General features: G+C 45.9%; 1 protein-coding gene across 2 annotated transcripts in view; it reads left to right on the top strand.

Annotated features, from left to right (window-relative positions):
* The window catches only part of ola1 (Obg-like ATPase 1), a 306,624-nt gene that overhangs the window by 259,048 nt on the left and 27,700 nt on the right, over positions 1-19,876 (top strand). For both annotated transcript variants that reach the window (XM_072476291.1, XM_072476301.1), the window contains one exon: positions 10,903-11,043. In XM_072476291.1, coding sequence (XP_072332392.1) covers positions 10,903-11,043 — 141 coding nt within the window. The remainder of the gene's footprint in view (positions 1-10,902; positions 11,044-19,876) is intronic.

Here is a 19,876-nt window from a genome sequence, read left to right as displayed (position 1 = left end):
GGTGCCTACAAGTCTGACACGGACATGGCTCCTCATCCATTGGTTCTGGAGAAGGCTCCCTTCGGGGAGGAATGTCCGACGGCCACTGGCGTTGGTCCGGACGTCGCCTCGCCCAAGGTACCGCAGGAGTGCGGGGGGACGTTTTCGGACGGAAGGGGTTGCGCCCCAAGGCATGCACTTCCATTCCCTGTAGCTCCTGCACTCCTCGTTCTGCGCTCTCTCGGGACAATACTATTTGAATGGCCTGTTGAAAAGTCAATGTTGGCTCAGCTAACAACTTTCTCTGGGTGGCCGCATTGTTAATACCGCAAACCAAACGGTCGCGTAACATTTCTGACAAGGTCTCACCATAGTCACAGTACTCCGCAATCCTGCGTAGCCTGGATAGAAAATCGGCAAGGGATTCTCCAGGGGTCCTCTCAGTGGTATTAAACCGATAACGCTGGACTATCGTGGACGGGGTTGGGTTAAAATGTTGCCCCACTATGTTCACAAGTTCATCAAACGTTTTTGTGTCCGGCGCAGCTGGGTACGTAAGGTTCCTAATCACCCCAAACGTATGCGGGCCGCAGGCGGTGAGCAATATGACCACCTGGTGCTCGTTTTCGGTGATATTGTTTGCCCGGAAATAGTAACGCATCCGTTGTGCGTACTGGTTCCAGCTTTCCAGCGCAGCATCAAAAACATCCAAACGTCCGTAGAGAGGCATGGTATAATAGAAAACAAATTCCAACCTGTATCCAACAAAAATCCAGGGAGGTGGCTTCAGCAGTGTAGACAGCTATTCACTTTAACCCTCGTCGCCAGTTTTGTGAGGGCCACGAAGAATCCAGCACGAGTTTTAAGGATACAAAGTAATAACATTTAATTACTATAACATATATATAACAACAGCAGCAACTTCCCTTCCTGCTGGTTCCAAACTGGCCAGCTTTATTTATACTTGGAGTTTACTAATGGTTTCTCCGCCCCCCCCCTCATTGGGGAAGCTCATACGCCCACAGGATTGTGGGATTGTCATTAATCCCCAGCCAATGGTAAGCAGGCAGGTTATAACAGTGGGGAAAGAAGGAAAGGCAAGGTGGGGGAGGGAGAGACACAGTTCACGAATCTTTGAGGGATTGGAGCTCTCCATCTCTGACCACTTGATTCACTTCACTTTATTAGCTTCAAGGTTTGCCTTATATGATATGCCATTGATTCCCTGAGAGGCCCCAGCTTGATTTCTCCCAGTTTGCCTTATCATAACATTAACAGTGTGTGCAGCTTTCCCTGGCTTGCTCAGTCTATACTGTTAATTGAGTACCAGTCCCACGACTAAGATGCCAGCTTCACGGGACTTCACGGTGGGCCATTCTGCAGAACCGTTTCCATATCTTGGCTCGACCTCCCACTCATGCCCCAACTGGTATTAAGTTTCACTTCTTCCTGCTGTGCTCAGCATTTTGATTCTTAGTGATGCTGAGAGTGTAGCAATTTGTGTGGTAGGACACCACCGTGTCCGCATTTCCCAAAGTCTGGCTATTTCTTGCACAGACAGCTTTGTTACATTGTTGAAGGGTATGCAGATGCAATTTGCTACCTTACTCCCTACTGGCCTATTGCCAGCTTCACATCCTTAGCAGCAGGGAAAAAGCTTCTATCCCCAGCAGACTTACCTGATTGTGATAACCCCTGATTTATAGGATTATTTTTGTGAACCTTGCTTGAGTGAGCTGGCGAGTGAATGGACAAAAGTATTTCAGAGCAGATGGATTGGTGGTCCTTACCTTTTTAAAAAAAAATGTTGTTGAAAATTTTCATTTGATGACGAACAATCATATCAAACACAGAATCCAAGTACACTGCCAAAATAACAGATACAAATAAAATACATCCTTGAAATGAACATACAAGAAATGTGATTAGAATGTACACTTGTGATAGCCATAGTAACAGTGTCATCAATTTTCACAGTTGTGACAGATGCAGTAAAAAACTACAGCCTAAAATTGCCGTGTTGTAACCTGAGGGAGGAGGGTAGTCCCAGCGTACAGCTCCACAGGACGAGACAAACAGATGGTGGGAGGGCCTGGCCTGGAGGCTTCACCCTTTTTTAGGGCTGTGTTGCTGTAGTGCTGCTTGCGATTTCGGCGTCGGGGATTGGAGCATCCAGCCCAATATTTTTGTGGGCAGTTTAGTTTTGTCATGGAGGTGACTGAAGTTAGAGTTTTCAATCTAGAAAGTAATTAAGATCGAAACCAGAGCTGAGTGGCCACTGTAAAGAGGGTTGTAAATAAACACCACAGCCTTGCTTGACTCCAGTCTACAATATGAGGGTGTCCATTTCAAATCTCACACTCAAGACAGGTTGTAGTCATTTTTTAAAATAAAAAATGTATTTTATTACAAACATGCATCAAAACAGGTTACAGCGAATAAACACTCTGGAAACATACTTCCCAACAATCAACTATACAGTCTGTACAGATTTTCCCCCCCTTTTCATCCCCCTCTCCACCCTTCCCTCTGCGACGAACAACTCCTCAAACACGGTCACAAACATCCCCCACCTTTTCTCAAACTCTCCTGCTGAGGCCCTTAACTCATACTTTATCTTCTCTAACCGCAGGAAGTCGTACAGGTCATCCAACCATGCCGCTACCCCCAGTGGCGATGCTGACTGCCACTCCAGCAACATTTGCCGCCATGCAATCAGAGAGGCGAAGGCCACGACCTCGGCCTTCCTCCTCTGCATGAGCTCTGGCTTCTCTGAATCCCCCTAATACCACCACCAAGAGGTCCGAGTTCACCTCCTTCTCCACTATCCTGGCTAAGACCGTGAACACGCCCTCCCAGAATCTTACCAATTTTTCGCAACCCCAAAATATGTGCGCGTGATTCGCTAGCCCCCGCCCACACCTTTCACACTTGTGTGCTACCCCCTGAAAGAACCCACTCATTCTCGCCCGAGATATATGCACCCTGTGCACCACCTTAAACTGTATCAGGCTCACATTGCACAAGAGGAGGTCCTGTTTACCCTACTCAGTGCTGCACTCCGTACTCCCCATTGATCTCCCCACCCAACTCCGCTTCCCATTTCTCCTTGATCTTCACCACCCACTCGCCTCTCTGCCCCCCCAGCTACTTGTATATATCCCCAATTCTTCCCTCCCCTTCCACATCCGGAAGCAGCAGTCGTTCCAGCAGGGTGTATCCCGGCAACCTAGGGAACCCCTTCCAGACCTTTCGCGCAAAGTCTCTAACCTGCAGATACCTGAACTCTCTTCCCCCTTGGCATCTCAACCCTCTCCCTTAGCTTCTCCAGACTGGCAAACCCTTCCCCCAAATACAAATCCCTCACCTTGACCAGCCGCACTTCCCCCCCCCCCCCCCCCCCAAATCCTGTATACACTATCCATCCCCCCCCCGGCTCAAATCCATGATTCTCGCACAGCATCGTTAGCACCAACATCCCCACCAGCCTAAAATGCCTCCTCAACTGATTCCAAACCTTCACCATGGACTACACTACCGGATTCCCTGAATACCTACTCGGCGCCATTGGCAACACTGCCGTCACCATAGCCGTTAAACTGGACCCCTTACAAGATTCCTTCTCCATCCGAACCTACTCTACCCCTTCTCCTTCCCACCATCACCACACCTTTTCCACATTCCAGTAATAATGAAGAAGGTTCAGCAGCAACCCCCCTGCTGCCTCTGCCTCTGTATCAGGGTCCTCCCCTCCCTCGGCACCTTCCCCGCCCATACAAAGTCCGAAATGATAGTGTCCACTTTCCAAAAAATGGCCTTTGGTATAAAGATTGGGAGAGCCTGAAAGATAAACAAGAACCTTGGCAGAATATTCATTTTCATCACATGGACCCTGCCCCCCCCACCCCAACGGTAAGTGCAGTGTACCATCTCTTAAGTTCCTCCCTGGCTTTCTCCACCAACTTCGTTAAGTTCCACATATGGAGCCCCGTCCATTCCCTCGCTACGTGAATCCTCAATTACCTAAACCTATCCCTCGCTACCGTAAATTACATTCCCCCTAAATTAGCCCGCTGTCCCAGCGCATTCACCGGGAATACCCGTTTTTCCCTACATTCAGTTTGTGCCCCGAGAACCCTCCAAACCTCCCCAGCAAGCCCATAATACTTCCCATACTCTCCAATGGATCCGAAATATACAAAGAACAAAGAAATGTACAGCACAGGAAATGTACGGCCCTTCAAGCCCGTGCCGACCATGCTGCCCGACTAAACTACAATCTTCTACACTTCCTGGGTCCGTATCCCTCTATTCCCATCCTATTCATGTATTTGTCAAGATGCCCCTTAAATGTCACTATTGTCCCTTCTTCCACCACCACCTCCGGTAGCGAGTTCCAGGCACCCACTACCCTCTGTGTAAAAAAAAAAAAAAAAACAGCAAGAGGTCATCAGCATAGAGCGGCACCTGATGCTCCCTCTGTCCCCTCGTAATCCTCCACCACTCTGCCGACCCCCGGAGAGCCATCGCCAATGGCTCTATGGCCAGCACAATCAAGAACGGCGACAGCGGGCACCCCTGCCTCGTACCCTTGTGTAAGTGACAGGTTGTAGTCATATCATCATGAAGTAATTGCAGGATTGGGATGAAGTTTCTTGGACATCCAAATGTTTGGAGCACAATCTATAGAGCCTTGTGATTTGTTGAGTTAAATGCCTTGGTCAGCTGCGGGACTGAGGACCCGGGTTCAAATCCCAAACGTGGGACATTTGCACATTCTCCCCATGTCTGCGTGGGTTTCACCCCCACAACCCAAAGATGTGCAGGGTAATTGGAAAAAAGAAATAATTGGGTACTCTAAATTTGTTAGAAGAAAACGCTTTGGTCAGGTCGATGAATGTAATGAAGAGTCCTGGTGGTGTTCTCGACATTTTCCTGGATTTGTTTGGAAACATAGATCACGTTGGTGATTGCTCTGGAAGATCTAAAGGCACACCGTGTCTCTGGGAGGATTTACAGAAAGTAAGCGATTCTAGAGATGTCCCTGCTGTGGGCAAGACGGAAATACCACCATCACAGACATGGTTTATTTCTCTCCCTTCTTGAACATGAGAACTAGGAGCAGGAGTAGGCCATCTGGCCCTTCGGGCCTACTCCGCCATTCAATGAGATCATGGCTGATCTTTTTTGGACTCAGCTCCACTTTCCGGCCTGAACACCATAACCCTTAATCCCTTTATTCTTCAAAAGACTATCTTATCTTTATCTTGAAAACATTTAATGAAGGAGCCTCAACTGCTTCACTGGGCAGGGAATTCCATAGATTCACAACCCTTTGGGTGAAGACGTTCCTCCTAAGCTCAGTCCTAAATCTACTTCCCCTTATTTTGAGGCTATGCCCCTTAGTTCTGCTTTCACCCGCCAGTGGAAAGAACCTCCCCGCATCTATCCTATCTATTCCCATCATAATTTTATATGTTTCTATAAGATCCCCCCCCTTTCTTCTAAATTTCAATAAGTACAGTCCCAGTCTACACAACCTCTTCTTGTAATCCAACCTCCTCAGCTTTGGGATTAACCTAGTGAATCTCCTCTGCACACCCTCCAGCACCAGTACGTCCTCTCTCAGGTAAGGAGACCAAAACTGAACACAATACTCCAGGTGTGGCCTCACTAACACCGTATACAGTTGCAGCATAACCTCCCTAGTCCTAAGCTCCATTCCTCTAGCAATGAAGGACAAAACTCCATTCGCTTTCTTAATCACCTGTTGCACCGGTAAACCAACTTTTTTGCGACTCATGCACTAGGACACCCAGGCCCCTCTGCACAGCAGCATGTTTTAATATTTCATCATTTATATAATAATCCCTCTTGCTGTTACTCCTACCAAAATGGATAACCTCACATCTGTTTGAAGAGAGGTGGGAAGAGGGCCCAAGAGATCCAAAGGATTGGATTTGATTTGATTTGTTTATTGTCACGTGTACCAAGGTACAGAGAAAAGTATTTTTCTGCGAGCAGCTCAATAGATCATTAAGTACATGAAAAGAAAAGGAAATAAAAGAAAATACATAATAGGGCAACACAAGGTTCACAATGTAACTAGATAACACTGGCATCGGGTGAAGCATACAGGGGTGTAGTGTTAATTAGGTCAGTCCATAAGAGGGTCTTTTAGGAGTCTGGTGACAGTGGGGAAGAAGCTGTTTTTGAATCTGTTTGTGCGTGTTCTCAGACTTTTGTATCTCCTGCCCAATGGAAGAAGTTGGAACATAAGAACTAGGAACAGGAGTAGGCCATCTGGCCCCTCGAGCCTGCTCCGCCATTCAGTGAGATCATGGCTGATCTTTGTGGACTCAGCTCCACTCTCCAGCCCGTACACCATATCCCCGAATCCCTTTATTCTTTAGAAAGGTATCTATCTTTTTCTTTAAAACGTTTAAAGAGGGAGCCTCAACTGCTTCACTGGGCAAGGAATTCCAGAGATTCACAACCCTTTGGATGAAGAAGTTCCTCCTAACTCGGTCCTAAATCTACTTCCCCTTATTTTGAGGCTATGCCCCCTAGTTCTGCTTTCCCCGACCAGTGGGAACAACCTGCCCGCATCTATCTATGGAAGAGTGAGTAAGACCGGTGGGAGGGCTCATTCATTATGCTGCCCACTTTCCCCAGGCAGCGGGAGGTGTAGATGAAATCAATGGATGGATGGACTGGGCTGTGTTCACGACTCTCTGAAGTTTCTTGCAGTCTTGGACCGAGCAGTTGTCATACCAGGCTGTGATGCAGCCAGATAGGATGCTTTCTATGGTGCATCTGTAAAAGTTGGTAAGAGTTAATGTGGACATGCCAAATTTCCTTAGTTTCTTGAGGAAGTATAGGCGCTGTTGTGCTTTCATGGTGGTAGCGTTGACGTGTATGCTGACCATCATCACAAGCAATACTTTGTTAAAGCCACAAGGGCCATCTATAGATCAAGATCAATTGGACAAAATCCCCCTTCTCACAGGATGTTGTTCCGTCAATACTCGAAAGAGCATTTAGCATAACCTCTCCACCATGAATGCACAATGACTGCTGGTGTTCTACAGGCTGTCCATAGGTGAACCACTCTCTATGCGAGAGATGCAACAAACAGTTAAACAGCTGAAAAACAAACAAAGCCTGCAGCCCAAATAGTATTCCAGTGAGATTTTCAATGCTGGTGGCTTTTTGCTCACGTTTCGACTCCAAGCATTTGTTTCTCTGCCCCTGCGCTGAGTTCAGGAATGCGATAATTGTACCTATATTCTCTGTAGCCTGACAGCAAATGTGTCCTGCATGACAAGAATATTTCTTCTTGCTTTTCATCCAGTTCTGAAAGTCTCTAGTTGGCTTTGGCTCCAATAGTTGCCTCTAGCTCCAAAGAATAGGCCAAAAGCCTCCTTGCTTCATTGATCTGCTCATCATTCACCTTGTGAATTGTTGGCGATGACATTCAACACTGACTTAAGCACTCTTGCATAATAATAATCTTTATTAGTGTCACAAGTAGCTATTACATTAACACTGCAATGAAGCTACTGTGAAAACCCCCGAGTCACCACATTCCGGTGCCTGTTCGGGTACACTGAGGGAGAATTCGGAATGTCCAATTCACCTAACAAGCATGTCTTTCAGGACTCGTGGGACGAATCCGGAGCACCCAGAGGAAACCCACGCAGACACTGGGAGAACGTGCAGGCTCTGCACAGATAGTGACCCAAGCCGGGAATCGAACCCCGGTCTCTATACTTCACCCCCAAGATGTATGCAAATCTGGCCAAAATGCTCTCTCAAATCAGTTGACCACTCGAAGTCAGTAAAGAGATTATTTTTACAAATAAATTTAGAGTACCCAATTAATATTTTCCAATTAAGGGGCAATTTAGCATGGCCAATTCAGCTACCTTGCACGTCTTTGGTGTGGGGGCGAAACCCACGCAAACACAGGGAGAACGCGCAAAATCCACACAGACAGTGACCCAGAGCCGGGATCGAACCTGGGACCTCAGCGCCGTGAGGCAGCAATGCTAACCACTGCGCCACCATGCTGCCCTTTCAGTAAGGAGACCATGTGGGAAATATTCAACATGGCAATCAAAGGGTGTGCAGAGCTTCGTACACATGCTCTGAATGTAATGACATGAATCCACATCTACATTCATCAAATGTGGTGCCTTTTCTCTGCACATTTGCATTGCTCATCATATTTCAGGAGTCCACCAAGATAGGCACAATTTGTCCTGTGTTAGTTTTTTACTCAAATGGTTCACCTAGTTTCTCCAATAAAGGATTATGTGTTGAGGCACATAACTGCTGCAGAATCCAGATTGCAATCGACAACCTTTCCTCGATCTGATGAAAAGTAGCTAGCTAGAACTCCAGTCACTGTGTGATTGCTGCTATGGTGCTCCAACGATGTTCAAAATAAGGAAATTTGTCTTCACATCCTCATGCAGATTTTCTTCAATGAATTTCGCGATGCTAAACCTAATTTTATATAAAACTGATGTGCAATCTACCGAAAACTAGCTGGATGCCTTCTGGGATTCTTTGGAAAACTCTTTGGCAAGTGTTTTTTTGACCTTACTTCCAGATAAAAGGCAGGCTCTTCTCCACAAGATGACCAAGAAGCATGACGTCAAAATTTGGCCTCCAGACTTTGGTTGGTAGAGATGGCTTTGGTGGAGGTGAGGTACTGCGTATGTATTTGTAGCAGCACCAGCAGACTTGGCGAATTGACACTGGCCATACGGCTGATCCTTCAGAATTTGAATAGAATTCCTCAGCAGGATATTTGTAGAATTATCCAACAAAAAAAAAAGAGTACCATCTTTGTTTCTACACAATTGGACACTTTTGAAGCAGACTGGCTGGTTAATGATAACAGTTCATTTCCAGGACCGACTCCTTTCTCTGGAATCTATAAAAGTGATTAATCACCGTCCACGTTGGCTCATTCGATCGTGGTTTCTGCTGGAGTGCTCGATGAATTTTAGCCAACTCCGGAGAGGCGAAAACTTTATATTTCTCCCCCCGCATCCGAGAGAACATATCCAAGAAATACTCGGTTGGCCTCGAAGCCTCCAATCTCTCCAGCAGTCTCACCATCCTGACATTCAACCGTCTCGACCTGTTCTCCAGATCTTCCACTTTTGCCCTCAGGACCTTTTTACTCTCCGCCATGAGCAGTAACTCCACTTTCAAAGAGGCAAACCACCTCTTGCTGCGACAAGACCTCCTCCACACCCTTCAATGTCTTATATTGCTCTTTCACAGCCTTTGAGGTCTTTCCCAGTTGCTCTTGGATCGGGCCCAATGCCTACAGATCGTGGCTTTAAAAGATTCCTTCATCTCTTTACCTGTCCATCTGCTTCCCAAATCTTTCCAGTTCCTGTGCCATCACCACAGCTAGCGCGTCTACTGTAATGGACGCGGCCGCCTCTGCCATCTTCGTTGCTTCCGATTCTCTGACTGGTCTATCAACCTGGGCTTTCTTCCCAGTGGGATTCTCATTGTACTCTGAATACAATTACATGACACCAATCTGACAAGTGATGATTGGTCTTATGGGGCTTCATATTTTCACTTGCTTTGCACTTGCAGCATGCTTCAATGGTAAGTTTGTTTCCCCATTCACCAGAGGTACAACACTTTACCAGGTTGCCAAATCTTTCAAAGTAACTGAGCAAACAACTCATTGCCAACATTTGCTTCTAGCCAATCCCAATGCTTTATACTCTTCAATCCCTTCGTAACCTCCCCAAACCTCTAATCTCTGCCTCCATAATCAACAATAGCTTTCCTGTGGCTTGTCATGGGTGCACATTTCCATTTGCAAATTCACACTGCGGCTGAAATAAATCAATAGCCATTGGTTGAATACTGTACAAGCTTTCAGTCCATTGCATATTGAGACAATCACAAATGCATTTGCAAATCAAGATTGATTCAATCTGTGCTGCTCAACGTTAAAGTGGGATGTAAACCATAGTGGAAGTTGGTGTTTAATCCTTTTCACTCAGCTTGAAGTGAGTGACTTTGCATCAAAGTCACAGTTTTCACAGGATATTGCCACAATGACACAACAAATCGATCCATTTAAGACACTTGAGTGCAGTTCACCTTCAGAAAGATTTTTAACTGCAGTTGTGCAATGGTTGGCAGCTGTGTTATAATGTACATAATTTCTACATTTTAAACTGGTTAACGTAACAAAGCTGCCACATTCCAAATGCAGAGTTCCTATCTGGGGAAGGGATTTAAATAATGCAACTAAAAAAACTAGGTCCCTCCCAACACTCCACATATATTGTCTTACATTCTGGTGGATGTTTGTAACCTGACATGGTCAAAAATTTGAAGTTGCTTGCAAAAGGTTACATCTCACCCGTCCTCATCTCTACCCCCATGTCCTTGTTTTCGCCGCTCCCCCCCGCTCCTGTCCTCACCACTTCCCCACACTGGCAAGCTGGGTAATTTGCAGATGGCCTATGATGATGTTGACGATTAGTCTGCACATGCGTGGTGGTTGCATATGCACCGAATGCACTGACAAGACGCTATCTATTAAATAATTTACTTGTATGAATTTAACCCTCCTCCCATTTACATCTGGAAATTTTTATTACCAATAATGGCTTTCATATAAAGAAGAATAATATGTAATTGCAACTTGAGATTCAGCAAAAGTCTACTGCGACCTTGGTGTATTTTGGGTTCTTAGCATAGTCATTACTTGAAAATGACTTTACCTTGAAAGACATTTAGACAAAAATTGCAACAAAGAAACAACAAAGAAATGTCAACATTTCTAATGAATATGTATGCACTACTGGATAATGAATGTGATACAATGATACATGCAGCTCATGATAATGTTTTTATGCCTTCTGTGTACAGGTTGGTAAAAATTAAGGAGTGGGTGGACAAGTATGACCCAAGAGCGTTAGTCATACCTTTCAGTGGGGCATTGGAACTCAAGATACAGGAAATGGGTGAAGACGAGAAAGAGAAGTACCTGGAAGAAAACAAAACCCAAAGGTTAACAGGCATTTCTTCAAATTTCCATTCTGAATGATTTTAGCTGACGTGCAGAATCTGTTCTTAAATAAGAATGCGCTGAATGTAGAAATTGTTTTGTATTATATTTTATATTCTGATGCAGTAAGGTTATTAAAACCCCGGTTTAAAATACATGCAGTTTGTCTACTAAATCTGTAATTAAGAAGTCATAAAAGGTCGTGCAATTATTGAATTTAATCACTTGGTTACAGATAAAGGGCAAATGAGATAATGTTTAGATTTCTTGAGATGCCCTGGCGTGTAGATAATTTATGAGGGATTATATTTAGGCCTAGCTAAGCATGTCATGGGATACGGCTGGTGTAATTAATGGGAGGAGATAGGTCTGTCTAGTTTTGCAGCCTGTTCTCTGATTTTAGGTTGAATAGCAGTTTTGCCAAATGCTGTTATGTTGAGTAGAAATGTACTGTATCTGCTCTTGAAAAGAACTGTCTCCAAAGGTCTGCACTGCTAAGCAAATAACCTGTTTTAACTTTATTTATAAGTGGCATTTGAACTGTATTGGATTGCTTAATTGGAATTAATGGCAGGTTGTAAGTTCAAGATTTTCCTTTTATTTAAGAACTGTTTAACTGATAATTGTAAAGCTACCTCTTTGATGTTACTGTTATTAATTCTGTGTTTAAAGATTGCTTTAATATGAAAAATACTTATTGCTCAGAGTTGTCACTCCTGTGGTGAAGTATTGTTTTCTCACAATTGACAAGTTGTTAGGCATTCACGACTGGTATTCTAAAAAATGGATGGGGTCTGGTTCAGTATCTTAACATTACAAATCTATTAGGCACTTTAATTTCTTGGTGCCTGTGAGAGTACCTATCTATACTAGTTTGTTTGATCTGGATACAGTTTTAAAAATATTTTTACTGGCATTTTCAACTTTAACAGTATGTTTGATATGTAAGGCACATGATATGTACAAAGTGTATCAAGTGTGTCTGATATTTACAAGCTAGTTCGTGAAGCGTTCCCCCCTTCCCCTGTTGGAAGCATGTTCCGTTCTCTCCCCCCCCCCCCCCCCCTTTTTTTACCTCTCCACTGGAGTGTTATTCTTTGTTGTCTGGTGTTGTGAGGGGGGCCTGCATGGCCCTTCTCCTACTCCCCTCGCCCCTGCCCCCTATGCTCATTTTATGCCTTCTTTGGGATCTCTTCCCTCCCCGACCCCACTTTGTCCTTGTCTCTTGTGCGTACCCCACCCCCCCCCCCCTTCTTAGTCGCTGTTTTCCTCGAACAGGTCTTGGAACAGGCTGGTGAATGGCCCCCACGCTTTATGGAAACCCGACCCTCGCATGGTGTACTTGATCCTCTCCAGGTGGAGAAATTCCACCAGGTCTGCCAGCCAGTCTGCTTCCTTGGGTGTTGTTGCCAATCGCCAGCTGAGCAGGATTCTCCGGCATGCGATTAGGGATGCAAAAGCCAGGGCGTGACCATCTTTCCCATATGAAGGACTGAATGGTCTAATATCCTGAAGACTGTCATTCTCTGGCATGGCTCCACCTTCACCCCTACAACCTTGGACATCGCCTCAAAGAAAGCTGTCCAGAACCTGGGGCATGCCCAGAACATGTGGGTGTGGTTGGCCGGGCCTCCATGGCACCATTCATATTTGTCCTCCACCTCCAGGAAGAAACTGCTCATTTGGATTCGAGTCAGGTGGGCTCTGCACCACTGAAAACTGCATAAGGCTTAGCCTAGCGCAGGAGGAGGTGGAGTTGGCCCTGCTCAGTGCTTCTCTCCAGAGTCCCCAACCCACTTCAGTCCCCAATTTGCCCTCCCATTTCCATCTAATTTCATCCAGTGGTAGTCTTGCCTTGTCTCGTAGCTGACAATATATGTTCCCACAGTTGAAAATTAAATGAATGAAAATGAATGAATGAAAATCGCTTATTGTCACAAGTAGGCTTCAAATTAAGTTACTGTGAAAAGCCCCTAGTCGCCACATTCCGGCGCCTGTTCGGGGAGGCTGGTTCGTTCCCCCCTCCTTATTGTCCTTGTTGATTAGCTCCTCTAAGAGAGTGTCTCTTGGGGCCCTGGGGTACCTTGCCGACTCCTTACAGAGAAAGTGTTTGATTTGGAGGTGCCTCTACTCCTGTCAGTAGGTCCAGGTCCTCTGCCAGTTCGTTTTAGGTTGCGAGTTTTGTGTTCGATCATGAAGGCACACATAGAACATGGAGATATGATTGCTATAAGTATTTATTCTTGACAGGCAGGATGGCAGCCATGCAATTCTATGTACAAATAATTCTGTCCATGTTACTGTGAAACTAAAGAGAAAGATGACTGTCCTGTTGTCCGCTCTACTACCCAATGCCTTGATCTCATCCATCCTGTGTCTGGTTCCACCTGATGGCATGAGGTCATAACTCGCTACATATATTGGTCAGTGGCTATGTACATTGGTGCTGTTATATACAAATATATACATTGGTGCAACTATGTATGGATATACATAGATATGCCTATGCGCATATCATCACATGCCCCTTCCTTTGGAGAAACATGCGCTCGCAATGATATGCCTTAAGCATCCTTATTTCCAACTGTCATGTGAGAGTACCTTGAAGAAATAGATGTTTATAAATGGGTGTGTATATACATATCTATAGTGAGAGTACCTTTAAAAAATGGGTGTTTACCACTGCAGTGATGTAAGAGAGTGGGTGGAGCTGGGCTGTCTGTCAGCTTTTTACTTTCGGTTTTGAGCAGGCTGCAGGGTGTGTTTTAGTTTGGTTTTCAGTGTTGGAGCTGAAGCCAGCCACAGCAGCTGTACTGTTGTTCTCTCTGCCAAGAAAAGACTATCTCTTGATCATTTGGTGAATTCAGAATTATAAATGTTTTCAGTAGTGACTTTAACCTGATGGGCTTCTGATAAAGGTTTTGGATTAAGTTGTATGGGCGTTAAAAAGGAAAGCTTAAAGGTTTACTTAGTGTTGTAGTCTTTGGGGGTTGTATTTGAATTAATGGTTGCTAAGATGTGCACTATGTTTTAAAAAGGTTAACTTGAGTTCATTGAAAAAACATTTGTTTTGCTTTAAAAATTACTTTTCCATTTCTGCTGTACCACAGCTGTAGAGTGGGCCGTGTGCTCCCCATACCACAATGTAGTAAAAGTTGTGGGTCAGGTGAACTCCATGATACACTTTGGGGTTCTCTAAACCCTGGCCCATAACAAATTGGGGGCTCGAGGGGGATAAAAGTCTATCTATTGGATTGGCTTAGTGAACTTAAAGACAGTGAGGGGTGAGCATATTGTGGTTGCTTTTCAGGTGTGGTATTTTAGTTTAAGTGGGGAGTGTGTTGTGCGCAATGGCTCTTTCAGAGGCTCTGAAGTTTTTGGGGGTGGAGACGGTCACACGCAGTACCTTACGGACAGAGACAAAAAGCAGACTGCTAGATTTGGCAAAATCATTGCAGTTAACATTACCTGACAAAATGCGAAAAGATGAGGAAATTATGGCAGTGGCTAAGCATTTAAAATTGCCTGAGATACAGTTTGACTTATTGGAAATAACAAAAATTCAGTTGCAAATTAAACAAATGGAACATGAGAAAGAATTAAAGCAGCTTGAATACGAAAGAAAGAGAGAGGAAAAAGAGAGAGAAGAAAGGAAAACAAAGAATAGCCCTAGCAGAACAAAAAGAAAGAGAAAGGGAGATACAGATCAGGGAAAAAGATAAAGAGAGAGAGTTTGAACTTCAGAAAATGGCCTTGAAACATGACACAGCCACATTTTTGAATGCCATCAGGCTTTCGCCTTACTCTGATCGACTATCTGAGGACCAGCTGGGCTGGTGAGTGTGCCCCATCTGCATCAATCGCTGACCTTTCCCCCGGCACCACTGCAGACGCATCGGTTGCACCAGGATGTGCTGGACCGTTTGTGCTTGTTTCTGTCTTGGGGATATACCCAGACATGTCTGCTGGGTTGAGTACAAATGGTCGCTGCACCTTGAGTAGGGCTCTTTTTAGCGCAAAAATGAGCCATCCCCAGTGAGCATCCTATATGAGTGTGGATCCGTTTGCTGAACAACTGTTGCTAGCCTTGTCCATCCTTTGCCATCAGGATCCTCTATTCTCACCGTGTCTCATATTTGCAAAGGCTGGAGTGCCTTTGCAGACTTATATGTTTCCTTCTGCTTTTGCTTCTGCAGAATGAACTTCGTCTGGAGCTTTCGATTAACTGTGGGGGCCACCATGGAAGGCAGGGTTGTCCGCAGCTGCCTGTTCATCTGGTGACGGGCCATTTACCAGTTGAGCTGACCGGTAGCTGAGCAGGGCGAGATACATGTCTTTCCGGCTATCCAAAGCCTTCGTGAGCAGCTGTTGGACTATGTGCACGCCCTTCTTCGCCTTTCCACTCGACTGTGGATAGAGCGGGCTCGATATGATGTGTTTGAAATCATACCGGCAAGCAAACGCAATCCATTCACGATTGCTGAAGCAGGGAACATTGTCCGAAATGACAATGGATGGTATGCTATGCCGTGCAAAGAACGATTTTACCTGCCGAATCACACAGCCAGCTATTGCGTTGGGCACCTGCGCCACCTCGGGGTAATTTGACAAGTAATCAATGACAACCAGGTAGTCTCTCCTTCGAAGGTGGAACGTGTCCATACCTACTTTGTACCACGGGCTGGCAACAACGTCTTCCACTTGCATGGGCTCCTTGCCTTGCCGGCAACGACATTTTTGACAGGTATCACACTGCTCTACCATACCTGCTATGTCCTGAGTGATGCCTGGCCAGTATACCATCTCCCGGGTCATGCATTTGCATTTTTCAATGCCCAAGTATCCTTCGTGCAGCTTTTTTAGCATGAGCGGCCGAAGCGAGTGGCGGATGACAATCTTGTGCTGCCTTAAAGGTAAACCATCCACCTCACTGAGCTCGGCACGAAAGTTGTAATAAGCGGGGCAGGAGCCTTGTGGCCAACCCTCCTTTAGATTCCTGCTAACATTGTGAAGCACTGGATCCTTGGCCGATTCTGCCTTGATGAGCTTCAATTTTGAGCTTGATGAGCTTCGAGGGCAGCACTCTAGCACAGTGGTTAGCACAGTTGCTTCACAGCTCCAGGGTCCCAGGTTCGATTCCCAGCTTGGGTCTCTGTCTGTGCAGAGTCTGCATGTTCTCCCCTTAACTGCGTGGGTTTCCTCTGGATGCTCCGGTTTCCTCCCATAGTCCAAAGATGTGCAAGTTAGGTGGATTGGCCATGCTAAATTGCCTTTAGTGTCCAAAAAAAAAGGTTAGGTGGGGTTACTGGGTTATGGGGATAGGGTGGAGGTGTGGGCTTAATTGGGGCGTCCTTTCCAAGGTCCGATGCAGACTCGATGCAGTGTAAATTCTATGATTTCTCATCAGATATTGGCATAACGCAGCCATCATGTTGACATGTAATTGAACCCATGGACAGACTTCATATATGGACGCAGTTCTTTTTTTATTTTAAGAGTACCCAATTTTTTTCCCCCAATTAAGGGGCAATTTAGCATGGCCAATCCACCTAACCTACAGATCTTTGAGTTGTGGGGTTGATACCCACGCAGACATGGGGAGAATGTGCAAACTCCACACGAACAGTGACCCAGGGCTGGGATTCGAACCGGGGTCCTCAGCGCCGCAGTCCCAGTGCTAACCACTGCACCTCATGCTGTCTGTAGGACGCAGCTCTTGAGATGTGTTTGCGATAGCCAGAAATTTGCCTGGTGTGTGTGATCAAGTTGAAGTCGTACCGCTGGAGTTTCATCATGAGCCGTTGTATCCGTGGGGACATCTGGCATAGGTTCTTGTGGACTATCGCAACCAGCAGCCTGTAGTCCGTCTCAACTAAAAATGTGGGAAGTCCAGACACATAATTGTGAAACTTTGAGTCCCGTAACAAGTCTCAGGCATTTCTTCTCGATTTGTGCATACCTATGTTCTGTGTCCGTCATGGCCCTCGAAGCATATACTATCGGCAGCCAAACCCAGTCTCATTCTGTTGCAACAGTAATGCTCCCATCTTGAGATGCATCCGTGGAGATTTTGGTCTCCTTGGTGGGTCGTTGGGGAAACCCAGCGCTCTCCATTCCTGCTCATGTTTTGGTGACCACTGGAAGACCACATTCTTCTTAATGGATTCCCTGAGCTGGAGGCAAGGTTAGGAATGAACTTTCCAACAGAGTTGATCATACCCAAAATTCGCAGTGCACCCATTTTATCCGTGGGCCTTGGCATCTGAATAATGTCATTGATTTGCTCACCATCTGGCTGCACCCCCTTCCATGATATCCTATATCCTAGAAAAGTGATGGTATCCACGCCGACTTGATATTTCACCTGATTTGAGTTTGAGGCCATTTTTGCTGCACTTGAAAGAGCCGTTCCTCCCGCGTGGATCCCCAGATTATGATGTCACCAACATATGCACGGACACCCGCCAGCCCTTCCACTATGTGTTCCATGGCACGATGAAATATTATTCCGCAGAGCATTTGCTGAAATCGGGCCAAAGGGCGTATTGAAAGTGCACAGCCTTGTCCTTGCCTCATTATTATTATTTTATCAAGCTTGAGCTGCCAGAAGCCCTGCGACACATCCAGCATGTTGCTCCAGCCATTTCGCACGCAATTTCCTCCCTTTTGGAGATGGGATAATGCTCCCTTTTGATGCTCACATTGAGGTCCTTGGGGTCCATGCAAATTCTCATGTACCCGTTCCATTTCTTAATGCATACCATCTAGTTTACCCAGTTCGTGGGCTCGTTGGAATTTAGAAGGATGCGGGGGGGGGGCGGAGATCTTATAGAAACATATAAAATTATGACGGGAATAGACAGGATAGATGTGGGGAGGTTGTTTCCACTGGCAGGTGAAAGCAGAAGTAGGGGCTATGGCCTCAAAATAAGGGGAAGTTGATTTAGGACTGAGCTTAGGAGGAACTTCTTCACCCAAAGGGTTGTGAATCTATGGAATTCCCTGCCCAGTGAAGCAGTTGAGGCTCCTTCATTAAATGTTTTCAAGATAAAGATAAATAGTTTTTTTGAAGAATAAAGGGTTATGGTGTTCGGGCAGGAAAGTGGGGCTGAGTCCACAAAAGATCAGCCATGATCTCATTGAATGGCAGAGCAGGCTCGAAGGGCCAGATGGCCTACTACTGCTCCTAGTTCTTATGTTCCAAGCGCCTAATGACACCTAGGGCTGCAGCTCAGCCTTGGGTTTCTCCCTCAGTGGGACAGGAACCCATCTGGGCGCATGCACTACCGGTCTCCTTTAGTTGTATGCGGTAGGTGAACAGTCGGGTACCAAACTCCTGAAATACCTGAGGATGTATCTTGGAGATTGTCTCCATCAAGGTTTGTCGGGGGGGGTTGCCATGCAACCTGGGGTATATACCCCTTTGACTAGCCCAAACCCTTCACAGGCCTGCACCCCAATGAGCGATTCACGCTCTACCGCTATCACAGAGAATCGTATTTTGAGTGTTACATCTTTGACAGTTACATCTAGCTCGCATTGTCCCACAGTTGGATTCTGATGACCATTGTAGTCCTTGAGTGTCATTCCTGCCGGAGCGATGTGAAGTACTATCTTTAGCCACTGCACCACCGAGACCGGAATCAGGTTTGCTCTCGGTCCCGTATCAAGCTTGAGCTTTGAGCATTACCGGGATTGTCCCATCTGTCCTCGATGGTTCCCACATTTACCTCACTTGTGACTGCAGACTGTAAGCATCACTTCTTTGTCCGGGCCGGCCGAATTGCTCGACTCATTTGTTATAACCATATCCACAGCAGCCACCGGTGATTGACCCTTTGGTCCTTAACTGGGCTCTTCTTTACTGCCCGATGGGCGAGCAAAATGACCCTTCCTGCCACACTTGTAAGCAGGATATTGCCGCGAGTGTCTGTTGCCACAACTTGAGCACAAAATGGTGATGGGGCTTGCTGACCAAAATAGCCACCCCGAATGAGACCACGTTTCTTGTGATGTTCAAAATAGCCACCCCATCGAGACCATGTGTCATCTGATGTCTCATCGGCGTGTTCAAAATGGCAGATCCTTCGCAAAATTGTCAAAGGATTCCTCGTTTTTCATGGCACGGGAACAGAACACCGTATTGTTCAAAAGTCTCATTCTTTTTAGTGGCGATCAAAACGTTGAATCACTTCCTCGTAGCTCTGCTCTTCGTTTTCAAAGGCAAATGAATTGTACAGTTCAACCTGCTGTCATTAGCAGCAATGCAACAAGCCTTTCATCAGGCAGCGCCTGTAGGCCATGGGCCAAAAGAAATTGTTCAAACTGCTGTTTAAAACCGCGCCAGTGTGACTCCAAATTGCCTGAGACTTGAAGCTGGTGGGGTACCTTCAAACCATCCATCTCGCACTTCACAGTCTTGCGTTGTGTGGAGTCGCAACCCCTTAGATCACCAGGTTGGCAGAGCTGTTGTTCATCTAGTTTCTTCTATTCCACCACGTGGTTTGTCTTTTTGTGATTACCTCTCATTCTTCAGCCCGCCTCTTACCATGTTGCGTTCGATGGCTCTCCTGATCATGAAGGCACACATAGTACACAAAGAAATGATTGCTATAAGTATTTATTGTTGACACGGAGGATAGTAACCATGCAATTCTATGTACATGCAATTCTTCCACGTTACTGTGAAGCTAAAGAGAGAGATGACTGTCCTGTTGTCCGCTCTGCTACCCAGTAGGACAGATTTCCGCCATTGTCTTTTTTATGACACCTGTGACGTCCCAATTGGGCGTGTACACATTAACCAGAACTACCGATGACCCATCTAGGACATCA

The sequence above is a fragment of the Scyliorhinus torazame genome, chromosome 2, assembly GCF_047496885.1.
Source record: "Scyliorhinus torazame isolate Kashiwa2021f chromosome 2, sScyTor2.1, whole genome shotgun sequence".
In the NCBI taxonomy this organism is placed as follows: Eukaryota; Metazoa; Chordata; class Chondrichthyes; order Carcharhiniformes; family Scyliorhinidae; genus Scyliorhinus; species Scyliorhinus torazame.
The sequence above is the reverse complement of the archived record's forward strand: the minus strand, read 5'-3'. Positions and strand labels throughout refer to the sequence as shown.